Source organism: Oncorhynchus kisutch, linkage group LG28 (assembly GCF_002021735.2).
Source record: "Oncorhynchus kisutch isolate 150728-3 linkage group LG28, Okis_V2, whole genome shotgun sequence".
Lineage (NCBI taxonomy): Eukaryota > Metazoa > Chordata > Actinopteri > Salmoniformes > Salmonidae > Oncorhynchus > Oncorhynchus kisutch.
In genome coordinates this window covers 19,191,454-19,207,971 of record NC_034201.2, presented here as the reverse complement: position 1 = coordinate 19,207,971, position 16,518 = coordinate 19,191,454, and the positions used below count along the sequence as shown (strand labels likewise).

The 16,518-nt window shown below is 44.3% G+C and overlaps 1 protein-coding gene across 2 annotated transcripts in view; it reads left to right on the top strand.

The window, feature by feature from the left end:
* The window catches only part of dscama (Down syndrome cell adhesion molecule a), a 222,492-nt gene that overhangs the window by 159,531 nt on the left and 46,443 nt on the right, over positions 1-16,518 (top strand). For both annotated transcript variants that reach the window (XM_031808380.1, XM_031808379.1), the window contains exons 8-10: positions 2,989-3,264; positions 8,506-8,784; positions 12,362-12,481. In XM_031808380.1, coding sequence (XP_031664240.1) covers positions 2,989-3,264; positions 8,506-8,784; positions 12,362-12,481 — 675 coding nt within the window. The remainder of the gene's footprint in view (positions 1-2,988; positions 3,265-8,505; positions 8,785-12,361; positions 12,482-16,518) is intronic.

The following is a 16,518-nucleotide window of genomic DNA, read 5'->3' as shown; positions in this document are numbered from 1 at the left end:
GTTATGAATTACTCTTTGGATGGTGTATCAATACACCCAATCACTACAAAGATGCAGGTGTCCTTCCTAACTCATTTGCTGGCAGTAGCAGTGCATGGGTAAAATAACTGGGAAAACCAAGCCGAAAAACAATGGCCATATTACAACCAGTCTTGTGATAATGGTGTTTTTTGCACTATGAACCTGTTAGTTCAAATGCCTTGCCACTGTGATATATAGGCCTAAGGCCAAGAAAATAAGACACAGTGGCAGAATAAATTCAATCACAACTTTGTTTCATCACAAAACTGGAGAGCAACATCTGTCCGGTGGAGTCAGCAAAGGATATTGCATGTAACAAACAGTTACATTAACTACAGCATGGTCAATCAAATGAATGTTTCCGAACTTTTCGGACTACTAACCCACTATTGATTTAGAACACTGGAGAGTTTCCGCAAGTCGCAAGAAAACAGGAGCTGCCTCCACTATTCCAGCACCATTTCAACCTCAACATTTCAACATCATCAAATCACCTACGCTTAGTCTAATACAGTGAACAACTAAAATATTCCAAAAACAATTTAGTCCAATCAATGTAAGCTAAATATCATGTGGCTGTCCATGGTTCTGATTTTTGTTTGTTTGTGTGTGTGTCTGCGTGTAGAAGAAACTTGTTGACTAACCCTACTTGTAGAGAAACACCAATGCCATCCTCTTCTCTTTCATGTTGCAGTAAAGGTGGACTCTGTCGTACAGTACACACTTTTAGTGTTTGTTGTCTTAGGCTACCTGGTTAAAATGCTTGCTCGCTATCAAAACTTCCTGTCATGGGCAACAATTATCCAGTTAGTTAACATTAGCCTACTACATCTAGCTACATATTGAACTTCCATCCTCTCAGGCCAGAGGCACCATGTATGAATTTACAGTTGGCTCAGAATCATCGTTATAATACTTGGCCAGTACAGAGAATTACGTAAAACCACAAGTCCAAATCCATATCCCCATCCATGGCTAATTTAGGAAAGGGACAATTTTAGCTAGCTGGCTAACTAGCCACCGGAGGACAACAACACAATGAGATGCAACAATTCAAGTTTATTTCTGTCAAATTACTTTTGGCTTGATGTGATGTGATTGTTGTGAAGCCAAATCCAAGCTGGTTTCTATTGACACTTTTTTTTTTTTGGTGCGCCAGGACCATTCAGTTGAGTTCAATCAGTTTAGTGCTACGCTGATTGGCTGTTATTTTATTTTTTTTATGATGGGAGGCCAAATGGTTGATGGCTTCCCTTGCATTCAATACTACAGGTGGCAACAATATCATATTATTTTTGACCATACAGCATCAGAAAGATGGGCTATGCCTCCCGAGTAGCACAGCAGTCTAAGGCACTGCATCACAGTGTCACGGCGTCACTACATCCTGGTGTTCGATCCCAGGCTGTGTCACATCCGGTCTTGACCGGGACTCCCATAGGGCAGTTCACAATTGGCCCAGCCTCATCCGGATTAGGGGAAGGTTCGGCTGGGGGGGCTTTACTTAGCTCATCGCTCTCTAGCGACTCCTTGTGGCGGGCTGGGCGCCTGCAGGCTGACCACGGTTGTAACTGTGTTTCATCCGACATGTTGGTGCAGCAGGCTTCCGGGTTAAGCGGGCAGGTGTTAAGAAGCATGGCTTAACAAGTCATGTTTAAGAAGACACATGACTTGACCTTTGCCTCTCCTGAGCACATTGGGGAGTTGCAAGGATGAGACAAGATTGTAATTGGATATCACGAAATTGGGGAGAATTTATTTATTTCAAAAGCTTGAAGACTTTTGAAAATAATAATGGGCAAATGTTTCCCAATCCAGGTGTGGAAAGCTCTTTGAGACTTAGCCAAAAATACTCACAGCTGTAATCATTTGCGAAGGTGACTCTAACATGTATTGACTCTTGAATACTTATCTAATCAAGATATATAAGTGTATGATTTTCATAAATGTTTTACAAATGTTAGAATTTCTAGATCGTGAAGAAAAAATTACAATTAAATCCATTTTAATCCCACTTTGTAACAACAAAATGTGGAAAAAGTCAAGGGGTGTAAATACTTTCTGAAGGCCCTGTATCGAGCTACAGTATCCAACTGTAGATCAGTACAGTGTTTCCCCACCCTGGTCCTCCAGTACCCCCAACAATACACATTTTTATTGAAACGCTGGACAACTTGTCAACTAATCATCAGGTCCTCATTGAGCTGAATGAAGTGTGTTTGTCCAGGGCTACAACAACAATGTGTGCTGTTGCGGGTACTGGAAGACCAGGGTGGGGAAACACTGATCTACAGTATGTCAAATATACTTATAGTCAGCCAGTATCCTTGATAGGGGCTGTATTATGGAGTCATATTTGTTATATATGCTGTGGGTTTTCCAGCAGTGTGAAAGAGAGAGCAGGGGGAACATGAGTAATAGTTTTGATAATAGGTTCATGAGTGGGAACATTGTCTAATGCTTGTCAAACGCAATCATGGCTGGCGTCTAGCAGGTGCTAGAACAGTATAATAATATTCACTTCACCTCAGAGAGATTAAAATTGGAAGGTAGGTAAACCCCCTCTGGAACACTCAGCTATGGATAGGTCCCAGGACGAGGTGATTTTATATTGCTATTATTCCATAAGACTATTATAGGAAATAAATGGCAAGAATTTACATAAATGAGCACTGCTTTATAATACAGAAGTATTTATTTTTGTAAATAGTTTTTTTAATGTACATTCTTGCCCTTTGTTTACTAATTACAGGGAAAAGAGGTTGATATTATACTAATCTATTATCCACAGTAAGATATTGTTTTAATATGTTACAATCCCCAGTAAATGTTTCCTTTGTCTTTCAGAATGAATCACTGTCTGTATCCATGGTTTTTGACCCATCAACATCTCACACTTCTAAAGTTTCACATTTCTTAGCCTCAAAATCATTTTAAGAGAGGTATTTCTCTTCTGTCTCCTTTAAGGGCCTGCCAGCATACGACCAATGAAAAACCTCACTGCCATTGCTGGGCGGGACATGTATATCCACTGCCGCGTCATTGGCTACCCGTACTACTCCATCAAGTGGCACAAGGATGCCAACCTGCTCCCCTATAACCACCGGCAGCGGGCGTTTGAGAACAATGGCACGCTAAAGCTGTATGATGTACAGAAGGATGTGGATGAGGGAGAGTACACGTGTAGCGTGCTGGTCTCACCTTCTCTCTCCACCAGCCAAAGTGTGCACATCAGTGTGAAAGGTACAGTACGCACTCAAACCTGGTCTCACTCTGCCAGACTCAGTTAATAAACATATAACGTAGGGCTCCACGACCTAGAGCTACAGTACCAGTCAAAAGTTTGGACACACCTACTCATTCCATTGTTTTAATAAATGTATACTATTTACTACATCGTAGAAAAATAGTGAAGACATCAAACTACGAAATAACACTGTATATTTTATATTTGAGATTCTTCAAAGTAGCCACCCTTTGCCTTGATGTCAGCTTTGCACACTCATGGCATTGGCCAACTTCATGAGGTAGTCACCTGGAATGCATTTTAATTAACAGGTGTGCCTTGCGTTTCAGTTGTGTTGTGACAAGGTAGGGGTGGTATACAGAAGATAGCCCTATTTGGAAGAAGACGATGTAACGGCGTTCTTCGTTTGTTGAAAGAGAGTCGGACCGAAATGCAGCGTGGTGGTTACTCATGTCTTTAATGAAGAAAAGTGACAATACATGAAATAACTATAATAAATACAAAACAACAAACGGAACGTGAAACCTAATTACAGCCTATCTGGTGAAACTACACAGAGACAGGAACAATCACCCACGAAAGACAAAGCGAAACTCAGGCTACCTAAATACGGTTCCCAATCAGAGGCAACGAGAATCACCTGACTGCTGATTGAGAACCGCCTCAGGCAGCCAAGCCTATACAACACCCCTAATCAGCCGCGATCCCAAATACTACAAACCCCAATACGAATTACAACAACATAAACCCCTGTCACACCCTGGCCTGACCAAATATATAACGAAAACACAAAACACTAAGACCAAGGCGTGACAGAACCCCCCCCCCCCCAAGGTGCAGACTCCCGGATGCACCTCAAAACCAAAGGGAGGGTCCGGGTGGGCGTCTGTCATTGGTGGCGGCTCCGGCTCGGGACGTGGACCCCACTTCATTAATGTCCTAGTTCCTCCCCTTCGCGTCCTGGGATAATCCACCCTCGCCGCCGACCATGGCCTAATAGTCCTCACCCAGAACCCCACAGAACTGAGGAGCAGCTCGTGACTGAGGGGCATCTTGGGACTGAGGGGCATCTTGGGACTGAGGGGCATCTCGGGACTGAGGGGCATCTCGGGACTGAGGGACAGCTCGGGACTGAGGGGCAGCTCGGGACTGAGGGGCAGCTTGGGACTGAGGGGCAGCTTGGTACTGGGGCAGCTCGGGACTGAGGGGCAGCCTGGAACTGAGGGGCAGCCCGGAACAGAGGGGAAGCCCAGTACTGAGAGGAAGCCCAGTACTGAGAGGAAGCCCAGTACTGAGATGAAGCTCAGGTAGGTAGTAGGCTCCGGTAGATCCTGGCTGGCTGGCGGATCTGGAAGATTCAGGTTGACTAGCAGATCTGGAAGATTCTGGTTGACTAGCAGATCTGGAAGATTCTGGTTGACCTGCTGATCTGGAAGAATCTGGTTGACTGGCAGATCTAGAAGATCATGGCTGACTGGCGGATCTAGCTGCTCTATGCAGACTGACAGCTCTGACTGCTCCATGCAGGCTGACAGCTCCTTGCAGACTGGCTTCTCTGGCTGCTTCATGCAGACTGACAGCTCTGACTGCTCCATGCAGGCTGACAGCACCCTGCAGACTGGCAGCTCCTTGCAGACTGACAGCTCTGACTGCTCCATGCAGGCTGACAGCTCCTTGCAGACTGACAGCTCCTTGCAGACTGGCAGCTCCTTGCAGACTGGCAGCTCCTTGCAGACTGGCAGCTCCTTGCAGACTGACAGCTCCCTGCAGACTGGCAGCTCCTTGCAGACTGACAGCTCTGACTGCTCCATGCAGGCTGACAGCTCCTTGCAGACTGACAGCTCCTTGCAGACTGGAAGCTCTTTGCAGACTGACAGCTCTGGCTGCTCCATGCAGGCTGACAGCTCCCTGCAGACTGACATCTCCCTGCAGACTGGCAGCTCTTTGCAGACTTGCAGCTCTGGCTGCTTCATGCAGACTGACATCTCTGGCTGCTTCATGCAGACTGACAGCTCTGACTGCTCCATGCAGGCTGACAGCTCCTTGCAGACTGACAGCTCTGACTGCTCCATGCAGGCTGACAGCTCCTTGCAGACTGACAGCTCCTTGCAGACTGGCAGCTCCTTGCAGACTGGCTTCTCTGGCTGCTTCATGCAGACTGACAGCTCTGACTGCTCCATGCAGGCTGACAGCACCCTGCAGACTGGCAGCTCCTTGCAGACTGACAGCTCTGACTGCTCCATGCAGGCTGACAGCTCCTTGCAGACTGACAGCTCCTTGCAGACTGGCAGCTCCTTGCAGACTGGCAGCTCCTTGCAGACTGACAGCTCCCTGCAGACTGGCAGCTCCTTGCAGACTGACAGCTCTGACTGCTCCATGCAGGCTGACAGCTCCTTGCAGACTGAGAGCTCCTTGCAGACTGGCAGCTCCTTGCAGACTGGCAGCTCTTTGCAGACTTGCAGCTCTGGCTGCTTCATGCAGACTGACAGCTCTGACTGCTCCATGCAGGCTGGCAGCACCCTGCAGACTGGCAGCTCCCTGCAGACTGGCAGCTCTTTGCAGACTGACAGCTCCCTGCAGACTGGCAGCTCCCTGCAGACTGGCAGCTCCTTGCAGACTGACAGCACCCTGCAGACTGGCAGCACAGGCTGCTCCGAACAGGCAGGAGGCTCCGGCAGCGCTGTAGAGGAGAAAGGCTCCGACAGCGCTGGAGAGGCGGGAGACTCCGACAGCGCAGGAGGGCAGGAAGGTTCTGGCTGTTCTAAACAGGCGGGAGACTCCGACAGCGCAGGAGAGGCGAGGCGCACTGTAGGCCTGATGCGTGGTGCGGGCACTGGTGATACTGGAGCGAGGACACGCACAGGAAGCCTGGTGCGGGGAGCTGCTACCGGAGGACTGGAGTATGGAGGTGGCACAGGATGTGCAAGGCTAGGGATGTGCACAGGAGGCCTGGTGCGTGAGGCTGGCACCAACTTCACCAGCCGACTAACATGCCCCTCAGGACGAGTATGGAGCGCTAACTCAGGTGCCATCAAATCCCCGACACGATCCGTCGGACGAATATGATATCTATAGCACCAAGCTAGCAACTCCCTCATTACTCTCCACTCCACTTTCCCCATTAACTCCTTCACAGTCTCTGCTTCGCTCACCTCTAACACCGGCTCTGGTTCTGGTCTCCTCCTTGGCTCCTCACGATAAACAAGGAGAGTTGGCTCAGGTCCATCTCCTGACTCAGCCACTCTCCCTCTGAGCCCCCCCCCCCCCCCCCCCCCAATAAATGTTTTGGGGTGACTCTCGGGTTTCGCTCTGCCCCGCCGTGTCTGTTTCTCCAACTCCATTCGCCTATAGCCTTCTTCGCACTGCTCTAGCGAATCCCATGCGGGCTCCTGCACTCTCTCTGGGTCGGCCGCCCACCTGTCGATTTCTTCCCACGTCGTATACTCCATGCCATTGCTGTCCATAACGTCCTCCTTTCGCTTTTCCTGCCTGTTACCACGCCGCTCGGCCCGTATGTGGTGGGTGATTCTGTAAGTTGAAAGAGAGTCGGACCGAAATGCAGCGTGGTGGTTACTCATGTCTTTAATGAAGAAAAGTGACGATACATGAAATAACTATAATAAATACAAAACAACAAACGGAACGTGAAACCTAATTACAGCCTATCTGGTGAAACTACACAGAGACAGGAACAATCACCCACGAAAGACAAAGCGAAACTCAGGCTACCTAAATACGGTTCCTAATCAGAGGCAACGAGAATCACCTGACTGCTGATTGAGAACCGCCTCAGGCAGCCAAGCCTATCTAATCAGCCGCGATCCCAAATACTACAAACCCCAATACGAATTACAACAACATAAACCCCTGTCACACCCTGGCCTGACCAAATATATAACGAGCTCAAATAAGCAAAGAGAAATGACAGTCCGTCATTTCTTTAAGACATGAATGTCAGTCAATCCGGAAAATTTGCAGTGCAGTTGCAAAAACCATCAAGCGCTATGATGAAACTGGCTTTCATGAGGACCGCCACAGGAAAGGAAGACCCAGAGTTACCTCTGCTGCAGAGGATAAGTTCATTAGAGTTAACTGCACCTCAGATTGCAGGCCAAATAAATGCTTCACAGAGTTCAAGTAACAGACACATCTCAACATCTACTGTTCAGAAGAGACTGCGTGAATCAGGCCTTCATGGTCAAATTGCTGCAAGGAAAGCGCTACTAAAGGATACCAATAAGAAGAAGAGACTCGCATGGGCCAAGCTCCCGAGTGGCGCAGCGGTCTATGGCACTGCTTTTCAGTGCTAGAGGCGTCACTACAGACCCTGGTTTGATCCTGGACTGTGTCACATCTGGCTGTGATCTGGAGTCCCATAGGGTGATGCACAATTGGCCCAGCGCCGTCTGGGTTAGGGCAGGGTTTGGCCGGGGTAAGCTGTCATTGTAAAATAAGAATCTGTTCTTAAAAAAAAAAAAGGAAATCTGTCCTTTGGTCGGATGAGTACAAATTTGAGAGTTGTCGTGTTTTTGTGAGACACAGAGTAAGTGAATGGATGATGTCCATATGTGTGGTTCCCACTGTGAAGCACGGAGGAAAAGGTATGATGGTGTCACAGTGCTGGTGACACTGTTGGTGATTTACACGTTAACGAGTGTGCAAGGCTGGGGGAATCACACTGGCTACGGCCCTAGACAAAGCTGGGACCACTGTCATTCCCACTCTGCCTAATTTGCCTCTTGGCTGCTTAGCATTCCGAGGCTGAGGAGAGGAGAGGGAATCCCCAGGAGCCCATTATGCCTACTTTGTTGTGAATTAAATAAGCGCTGAAGTGCTGCTTATTCCAATGTTATTTTAAATCATTAATTCTCCACAGCATCTGTTTCTCACGATGTCTACAGTGTCCCCAGAGAGGGAGAGGGAGAGCACATCCATGCTCATGCAGTCAGGCATATTTGTGTTATTTCAGTGAGAATTCTGCCTCCCCACAATGGGAAATAAAATCAGTTTCTCGCTCTCTCACTTGCATCTCCACTGTGTTAAAACATGCTATTGATAAGGTGATGGACTGAATGTGATGATGGTTGATTAGGGACATCTTTTCGCAGGGGTTTCACAGGATGGTACCTGCTAAACTTACAATGGTGCATAAATAGAACTAACTGAGTTGAATCCTTGCTTTTAGAGACATGAATAAATATGCTTGCCTTAACTCAACCCCTCTCTTTCTCCCGTAGTTCCTCCCACCATCCATCCCTTCGAGTTCCCTCGTTTCTCCATCGGCCAGCGTGTGTTCATTCCGTGTGTGGTGATGTCAGGTGACCAGCCTGTCTTCATCACATGGCAGAAGGACGGTCAGCCAATCCCGGCCAGCCTGAGTGTAACCATTGACAACATAGACTTCACCAGCTCCCTGCGTATCTCCAACCTGTCTCTCCTGCACAATGGCAACTACACCTGCATTGCACGCAACCAGGCCGCCATCGTGGAACACCAGAGTCAGCTAATTGTCAGGGGTGAGTGAGGAGGGGAGGTGGGGTGGGGTGGGCGGGGCGAGAGGGCTTGACCCTACTCAGATATGAGTCTAGAAGGTATTTGGCAGTTTTGCAAGTATTTTGCTAGATACAACTCTCTTCATATGTTCCCCTATAGTTGGAGTGAATCCAAATCAACCTACCACTAGGCCTATACAGTATGTTGGGTATAGCACAGGAAAACCTGGCAAAATTATATGCTTAAACAAAATATAACCCTAACATGCTGACCAGACCGCACGAACGTGTGCGAACGAGTGCGTCCACGTGCGCTATCTCATGCAAGTTGATTTTGTCCACCCACACCAGTAGCGATCAGGACACGCAGGTTGAAATATCAAAACAAGCTCTGAACCAATTATATTAATTTGCTGTTGCTAGCTAATTTGTCCTGGGATATAAACATTGGGTTGTTATTTTACCTGAAATTCACAAGGTCCTTTACTCAGACAATTAATCCACAGATAAAACAGTAAAACCAAATTTGTTTCTAGTCATCTCTCCTCCTTCCTTCAAGCTGCTTCTTCTTCTTTGGACTTCATATGGCGGTTGGCAAACTACTAAGGTGCGTTACCACAACTGACTGGAGGGTGGACCTCAGTTAATCTTTTAATCACCCATGTGGGTATATGCTCCTAAAAATCTATGAGGAGATGGTATTGGGTGTATGCTCCTAAAAAAACAATGAGGATATTGAATAGAATGTAATAGAATAGAATACAACTTTATTGTCCATCCAGGATGGACATTTTTCTTCGACATCACCTTCATTAAAATAATCACATACATTCTCACATCATACACATTTAAACCAGTCGGTCCATCATGTTGCATACACTATAAACATAGAAGACAGTAATACATTCATGCACTAGATACAGTCGAAGTCGGAAGTTTACATCAACTTAGGTTGGAGTCATTAAACTTGTTTTTCAACCACTTTAAACATTTCTTGTTAACAAACTATAGTTTTGGCAAGTCAGTTAGGACATTTACTTTGTGCATGATACAAGTAATATTTCCAACAATTGTTTACAGACAGATTATTTCACTTCACACTTCATTCACGGTATCACAATTCCAGTGGGTCAGAGGTTTACATACACTATGTTGACTGTGCCTTTAAACAGCTTGGAAAATTCCAGAAAATGATGTCATGGCTTTAGAAGCTTCTGATAGGCTAATTGACATCATTTGAGTCAATTGGAGGTGTACCTGTGGATGTATTTCAAGACTTTCCTTCAAACTCAGTGCCTCTTTGCTTGACATCATGGGAAAATCAAAAGAAATCAGCCAATACCTCAAAAAACTAAAACGGTATACCTCCACAAGTCTGGTTCATCCTTGGGAGCAATTTCCAAATGCCTGAAGGTACCACGTTCATCTGTACAAACAATAGTACGCAAGTATAAAAACCATGGGACCACACAGCCGTCATACCGCTCAGGAAGGAGACGCGTTCTGTCTCCTAGAGATGAACGTACTTTGGTGCGAAAAGTGCAAATCAATCCCAGAACAACAGCAAAGGACCTCATGAAGATGCTGGAGGAAACCGGTACAAAAGTATCTATATCCACAGTACAAACAAGTCCTATATCGACATAACCTGAAAGTCCGCTCAGCAAGGAAGAAGCCACTGCTCCAAAACCGCCATAAAAAGCCAGACTATGGGTTGCAACTGCACATGGGGACAAAGATCGTACTTTTTGGAGAAATGTCCTCTCGTCTGATGAAACAAAAATGGAACCGTTTGGCCATAATGACCATCGTTATGTTTGGAGGAAAAAGGGGGAGGTTTACAAGCCGAAGAACACCATCCCAACCGTAAAACACGGGGGTGGCAGCATCATGTTGTGGGGGTGCTTTGCTGCAGGAGAGACTGGTGCACTTCACTAACTAAATGGCTTCACGAGGAAAGAAAATTATGTGGATATATTTTAGCAACATCTCAATACATCAGTCAGGAAGTTAAAGCTTGGTTGCAAATGGGTCTTGCAAATGGACAATGACCCCAAGCATACTTCCAAAGTTGTGGCAAAATGGCTTAAGGACAACAAAGTCAAGGTATTGGAGTGGCTGTCCCAAAGCCCTGACCTCAATCCTATAGAAAATGTGTGGGCAGAACTGAAAAAGCATGTGTGAGCAAGGAGGCCTACATACCTGACTCAGTTATATCAGCTCTGTCAGGAGGAATGGGCCAAAATTCACCCAACTTATTGTGGGAAGCTTGTGGAAGGCTACCCGAAACGTTTGACCCAAGTTAAACAATTTAAAGTCAATGCTACCAAATACTAATTGAGTGTATGTAAACTTCTGACCCACTATGAATGTGATGAAATAAATAATTATTTCTACTACGATTCTGACATTTCACATTCTTAAAATTGTGGGGATCCTAACTGACCTAAAACAGGGAATTTTTACTCTGATTACGTATCAGGAAATGTGAAAAACTGAGTTTAAATGTATTTGGCAAAGGTGTATGTAAACTCCCGACGTCAACTGTATACCGATACAGTTGACTTTGCATTTAGTAGTCCAACAGCACAAGGAACGAATTCATGTGTATAGGGTCGGAGGGGTCGCCAACGACAGCCAGTGCCTTCTTTTTGGTCGCCTTGTGGAACAGAATGTTCAAATGTGCCTGTGGTCGACCAATTACTATGCTGGCTGTGTTTACTATTCTGGTCAGTTTGTTTTTGCTCCTCATGCTCAGATTACCAGACTGTCATATTGAACGTGAGGATGCTCTCCACCAAGCTGCTGTTCCCCCTCTCCAGAACATCCTGGCTGACTCCAAACACCTTTAAGGCAGGACTTGCAGCGCGTTTAAGCATCAGAAATAGAACCAAATTCTATTTTAGCACCAGGCTACGCAGATGCTCGCTGACGCGCATGAGCAGTGTGGGTGCAATGATTGAATAACATGTATGTGATCATTTTGCAACACTCGAGCACGCGACGCTTTTGCTCTGGTCAGCATGTAATCCCAATAGCAGCGATTACCGTAATTGTATTTTAATGTTGTGATGTGAGATGCCACTTATTCCACTACTGAAGGCTAATATGCATGGTTGGGGTTAATTCCATTTCAATTCCAGTCAATTCACAAAGGAAACTGAAATTCCAATTATCTTCGATGCTTTTCAATGAGGAACAAATTTGAATTTGAATATTGTTTACTTTATGAATTGACTGGAATTGAAATGGAATGGACCCCAACTCTGCTAATATGCTAATCTACGTTAGCATTGGCTCCTTTTGTTTTTTTTACACTTAGTGTGAAAATATATAATTTCTAATTTCCACTATTTAAGCCACAAGGTATTACAAACTCAAACTAAAACACCATAACAGTATAACCAGTGTTAATCCAGGCTGCATCACATCTGGCCGTGATTGGGAGTCCCATAGGGAGGTAGACAATTGGCCCAGCGTCATCCGGGTTTGCCCGGGGTAGGCCGTCATTGTAAATAAGAATTTGTTCTTAACTGACTTGCCTAGTTAAATAAAGGGATACAATAATCAATTACCTTTTTTTTGTTCCTCTCCTAACCAGTCCCTCCCAAATTTGTGGTGCAGCCCAAGGACCAGGATGGCATCTATGGGAAAGCTGTGATCCTCAACTGCTCTGCAGAGGGATACCCCGTCCCTACCATAGTGTGGAAGTATTCCAAAGGTAAATAGCACCACAATATACACTGAGTGTACAAAACATTAGGAACACCTTCCTAATATTGAGTTGCTCCCCCTTTTGCTCTCAAAACAGCCTCAATTCGTCAGGGCATGGACTCTATAAGGTGTCAATGTGTACCATAGAGGCACATAAGTTAGTTAAAATAAAAACTCAAATAAATGGAGGAACTTATTCCAGAAAAAATCTAATTTATATATATTATACAAGTAAAGCGAACTGGATGGAATATCGGAAAAAATGCACCAAATAATTTTTTTATCTTCAACATAGAAATTGTTACAAATGACGGAGTCACCCATGATTCATCAAACCATATTTTGAAAGAGGAAGCAAAATACTTAAAGAATATGTTTTAGTTTCAGTCTCCTCCATCTCCACTAACCGAAGTTAATTGTATGGATTATTTTTCTATTAATAATGTACAATTAACAGCGGTGCAGAAAGACTCATGTGAAGGCCAAATTGCAGAGGAGGAACGTCTTGATGGCATATCAGTGGAGGTATACAAAACATTTTTTGAAATATTCAGAGGACCGTTATTAGCATGTAGCACACCTATAAAAATGGTAGATTATCAGATACTCGACAAGAAGCCCTGATTTCATTATATATATATATATATATATATATATATATATATATATTTTACCTTTATTTAACCAGGCAAGTCCGTTTACAAATTCTTATTTTCAATGACAGCCTAGGAACAGTGGGTTAACTGCCTTGTTCAGTTAACTGCCTTGTTCAGATTTTTACCTTGTCAGCTCAGGGATTCAATCTCGCATCCTTTCAGTTACTAGTCTAACGCTCTAACCACTAGGCTACCTGCCGCTATTACTGAAACAGTATCCAAGTGGTAAATATGAAGACCCAGTCCATTGAAAAAAGTGGAGTCCCCTTCCACTTCAGTGTTGTGATGCAAAAGTTCAAGCAAAATGCATAGAATTAAAAAGGTATTGTCGAATATTATTCATCCTAATCAGACAGGTTTTTTACATGGACGATATATTGGAGATAATATAGGACAAGTACTGGAAACAATATGAACAACACTATGAACATCTGGGAAATCAGGCCTGGTATTCATAGCTGACTTTGAAAAGGCTTTTGATTAAGTGCGACTGGAATTGATATATATAAATGCCTGGAGAATCTCTTATAAAATGGGCTAAAGTTATGCATAGTAACCCTATGTGTAAAATAGTAAATAATGGCTACTTCTCGGAAAGTTTTAAACTGTTAAGAGGAGTAAAACAAGGTTGTCCACTATCTGTGTATCTATTTATTATGGCCATGAAATGTTAGCTATTAAAATCAGATCCAACAATAATATCAAGGGGTTAGAAATGGCGTCAGTCATACAGGCGTCAGTCATACAGAAGTTACACTTAAAACTGGTTCTATAGCAGATTAGTAAAACTGTCTCACCCCATGTTCAAGAATGGCCCTTTCCCTTTATTCAGATGAAATAATGAAATAATCTCCAAAATATTTATATTTTTAAACAAGCCATAGAAAGGTTGCAATTTCAGTTGAATCCACCATAAGAGAAAGAACAAATAATACAACATAAATTGTGGTTAACGTCACTAGGGTAGGGGGCAGCATTCAGAATTTTGGATGAAAAGCGTGCCCAAATTAAACTGCCTGATACTCAGGCACAGAAGATAGGATATGCATATAATTAGTAGATTTGGATAGAAAACACTCTAAAGTTTCCAAAACTGTTATAATAATGTATGTGAGTATAACAGATCTAATATGGCAGGCGAAAACCCGAGGAAAATCCAACCAGGAAGTACTATTATTTTCAAAGGCTGTTTTTCCATTGAAAGCCTATCCACCATACAAAGACCCAGTTCATGAGTTCTATGGCTTCCTCTACATGTGGCCAGTCTTTAGGCATTGTTTCAGGCTTTTACTCTGAACAATGAGGGAGATACAGCACTTTCAATCAGTGGCCAGTGGAAATTTCCATCCATCAGCCATGTGCCTGATCGGGAACGCGCCTTTCTTGTTTCTCCTTTCCTATTGACGAAGCTTTTGTCCGGTTGAAATATTATTTCTTATTTATGACAAAAACAACCGGAGGATTGATTTTAAACATCGTGTGGCATGTTTCTACTAACTTTTATTGTACTTTTTATTAGTGCACGCGCAATAAGCATTCGGATTACTGGACAAAACTCGCGAACAAAACGGAGGTATTTGGTCATAAAGAGGGACATTATCGAACAAAAATAACATTTATTGTCTAACATGGAGACCTGGGAGTGCCACCAGATGAAGATCATCAAAGGTAGGTGATTAATCTTAATGCTATTTCTGACTTTTGTGACACTCTCCTTGGCTGGAAAATGGCTGTATGGGTTTCTGTGGCTAGGTGCAGACCTAACATAATTGTAGTGTGCTTTCTCCGTAAAGCCTTTTTGAAATCTGACACAGCGGTTGCATTAAGGAGAAGTTTATCGCTTATCAATGTTTATGATGAGTATTTCTGTAATTTGATGTGGCTCTACACTTTCACCGGATGTTTGTGTGAGGCAATGCATTTCTGACCATAACGCGCCAATGTAAACTGAGATTTTTTGATATAAATATGAACTTTATCGAACAAAACATGCATGTATTGTGTAACATGAAGTCCTATGAGTGCAATCTGATGAAGATCATCAAAGGTTAGTGATTCATTTTTCTCTATTTCTGCTTTTTGTGACTCCTCTCTTTGGCTGGAAAAATGGCTGTATGGTTTTCTGTGACTAGGTGCTGACCTAACATAATCACATGGTGTGCTTTCGCAGTAAAGCCTTTTAAAAATTTCACAGGCTGTTGTCGGCTGTTGTCGAGGTGGGACGCTAGCGTCTTGTACCAGAGAGGTTAAACTCAAATATAGTAATTGAATAAAAGATTAAAATAATATTATTTTTTTGAAATGTTATAGAATTTTATAGAATCTTTGCAAATGATATCTTAAATTAACAAAAAAAAAGAAACTTCTTCTCACTGTTAACTGCGTTTATTTTCAGCAAACTTAACATGTTGTGGTATCCCAGGAGGTCTACCCCAGGGGATGGTAATAGAGGGGAGGTACGTGAGGCGATGTTGGCTCCCTCTGCTGGGAATACGGGAGCTGGGCACCCCGACATGGACAGCTCTAAGTGAAGGTAATTAGAGGAAAGTGCCAACCAGTCGCGGAGGCCAAATAAAAGAAGCATGGTGGCACACCGCGGGAGAGAACTGGGAGAGATCGACACCAAGCCACAGTAGAGAAGAAGGACTGAGCCAAACCTAAGTGATTTTCTTTATGTTTATTTTCTGTCTTAGTAAAGTTGTTTTTGCGAACTAAAACCTTCCTGTCTCTGTGTAAATGTTTGTATGAACATAACAAGAATCAACAACTGAGACATAAGCTGAACAAGTTCCACAGACATGTGGAAAATGAATAATAAATTGAATAATGTGTCCCTGATCAAAGGGGGGTTCATAATCAAACTAACAGTCAGTGTCTGGTGTGGCCATCAGTTGCATTAAGTGCTGCATGAGCAAGTGCTCTTCCTCATGGACTGCACCAGATTTGCCAGTTCTTGCTGTGAGATGTGTCCCCACTCTTCCTCCAAGGCACCTGCAAGTTCCCGGGCATTTCTGGGGCGAATGGCCCTAGCCCTCACCCTCCAATCCAACAGATCCCAGACGTGCTCAATAGGATGAATTTCGGCTCTTCGCTGGCCATGGCAGAATACTGACATTCCTTTCTTGAAGGAAATCACACACAGAACGAGCAGTATGGCTGGTGGCATTGTCATGCTGAAGGGTCATGTCAGGATGAACCTGCAGGAAGGGTACCACATGAGGGAGAAGGATGTCTTCCTTGTAACACACAGCGTTGAGATTGCCTGCAATGACAACAAGCTCAATCCGATGATGCTGTGACACACCGTCTCAGACCATGACGGACCCTCCACCTCGTCCCGCTTCAGAGTACAGGCCGCGGTGAAACACTCATTCCTTCGGCGATGAAT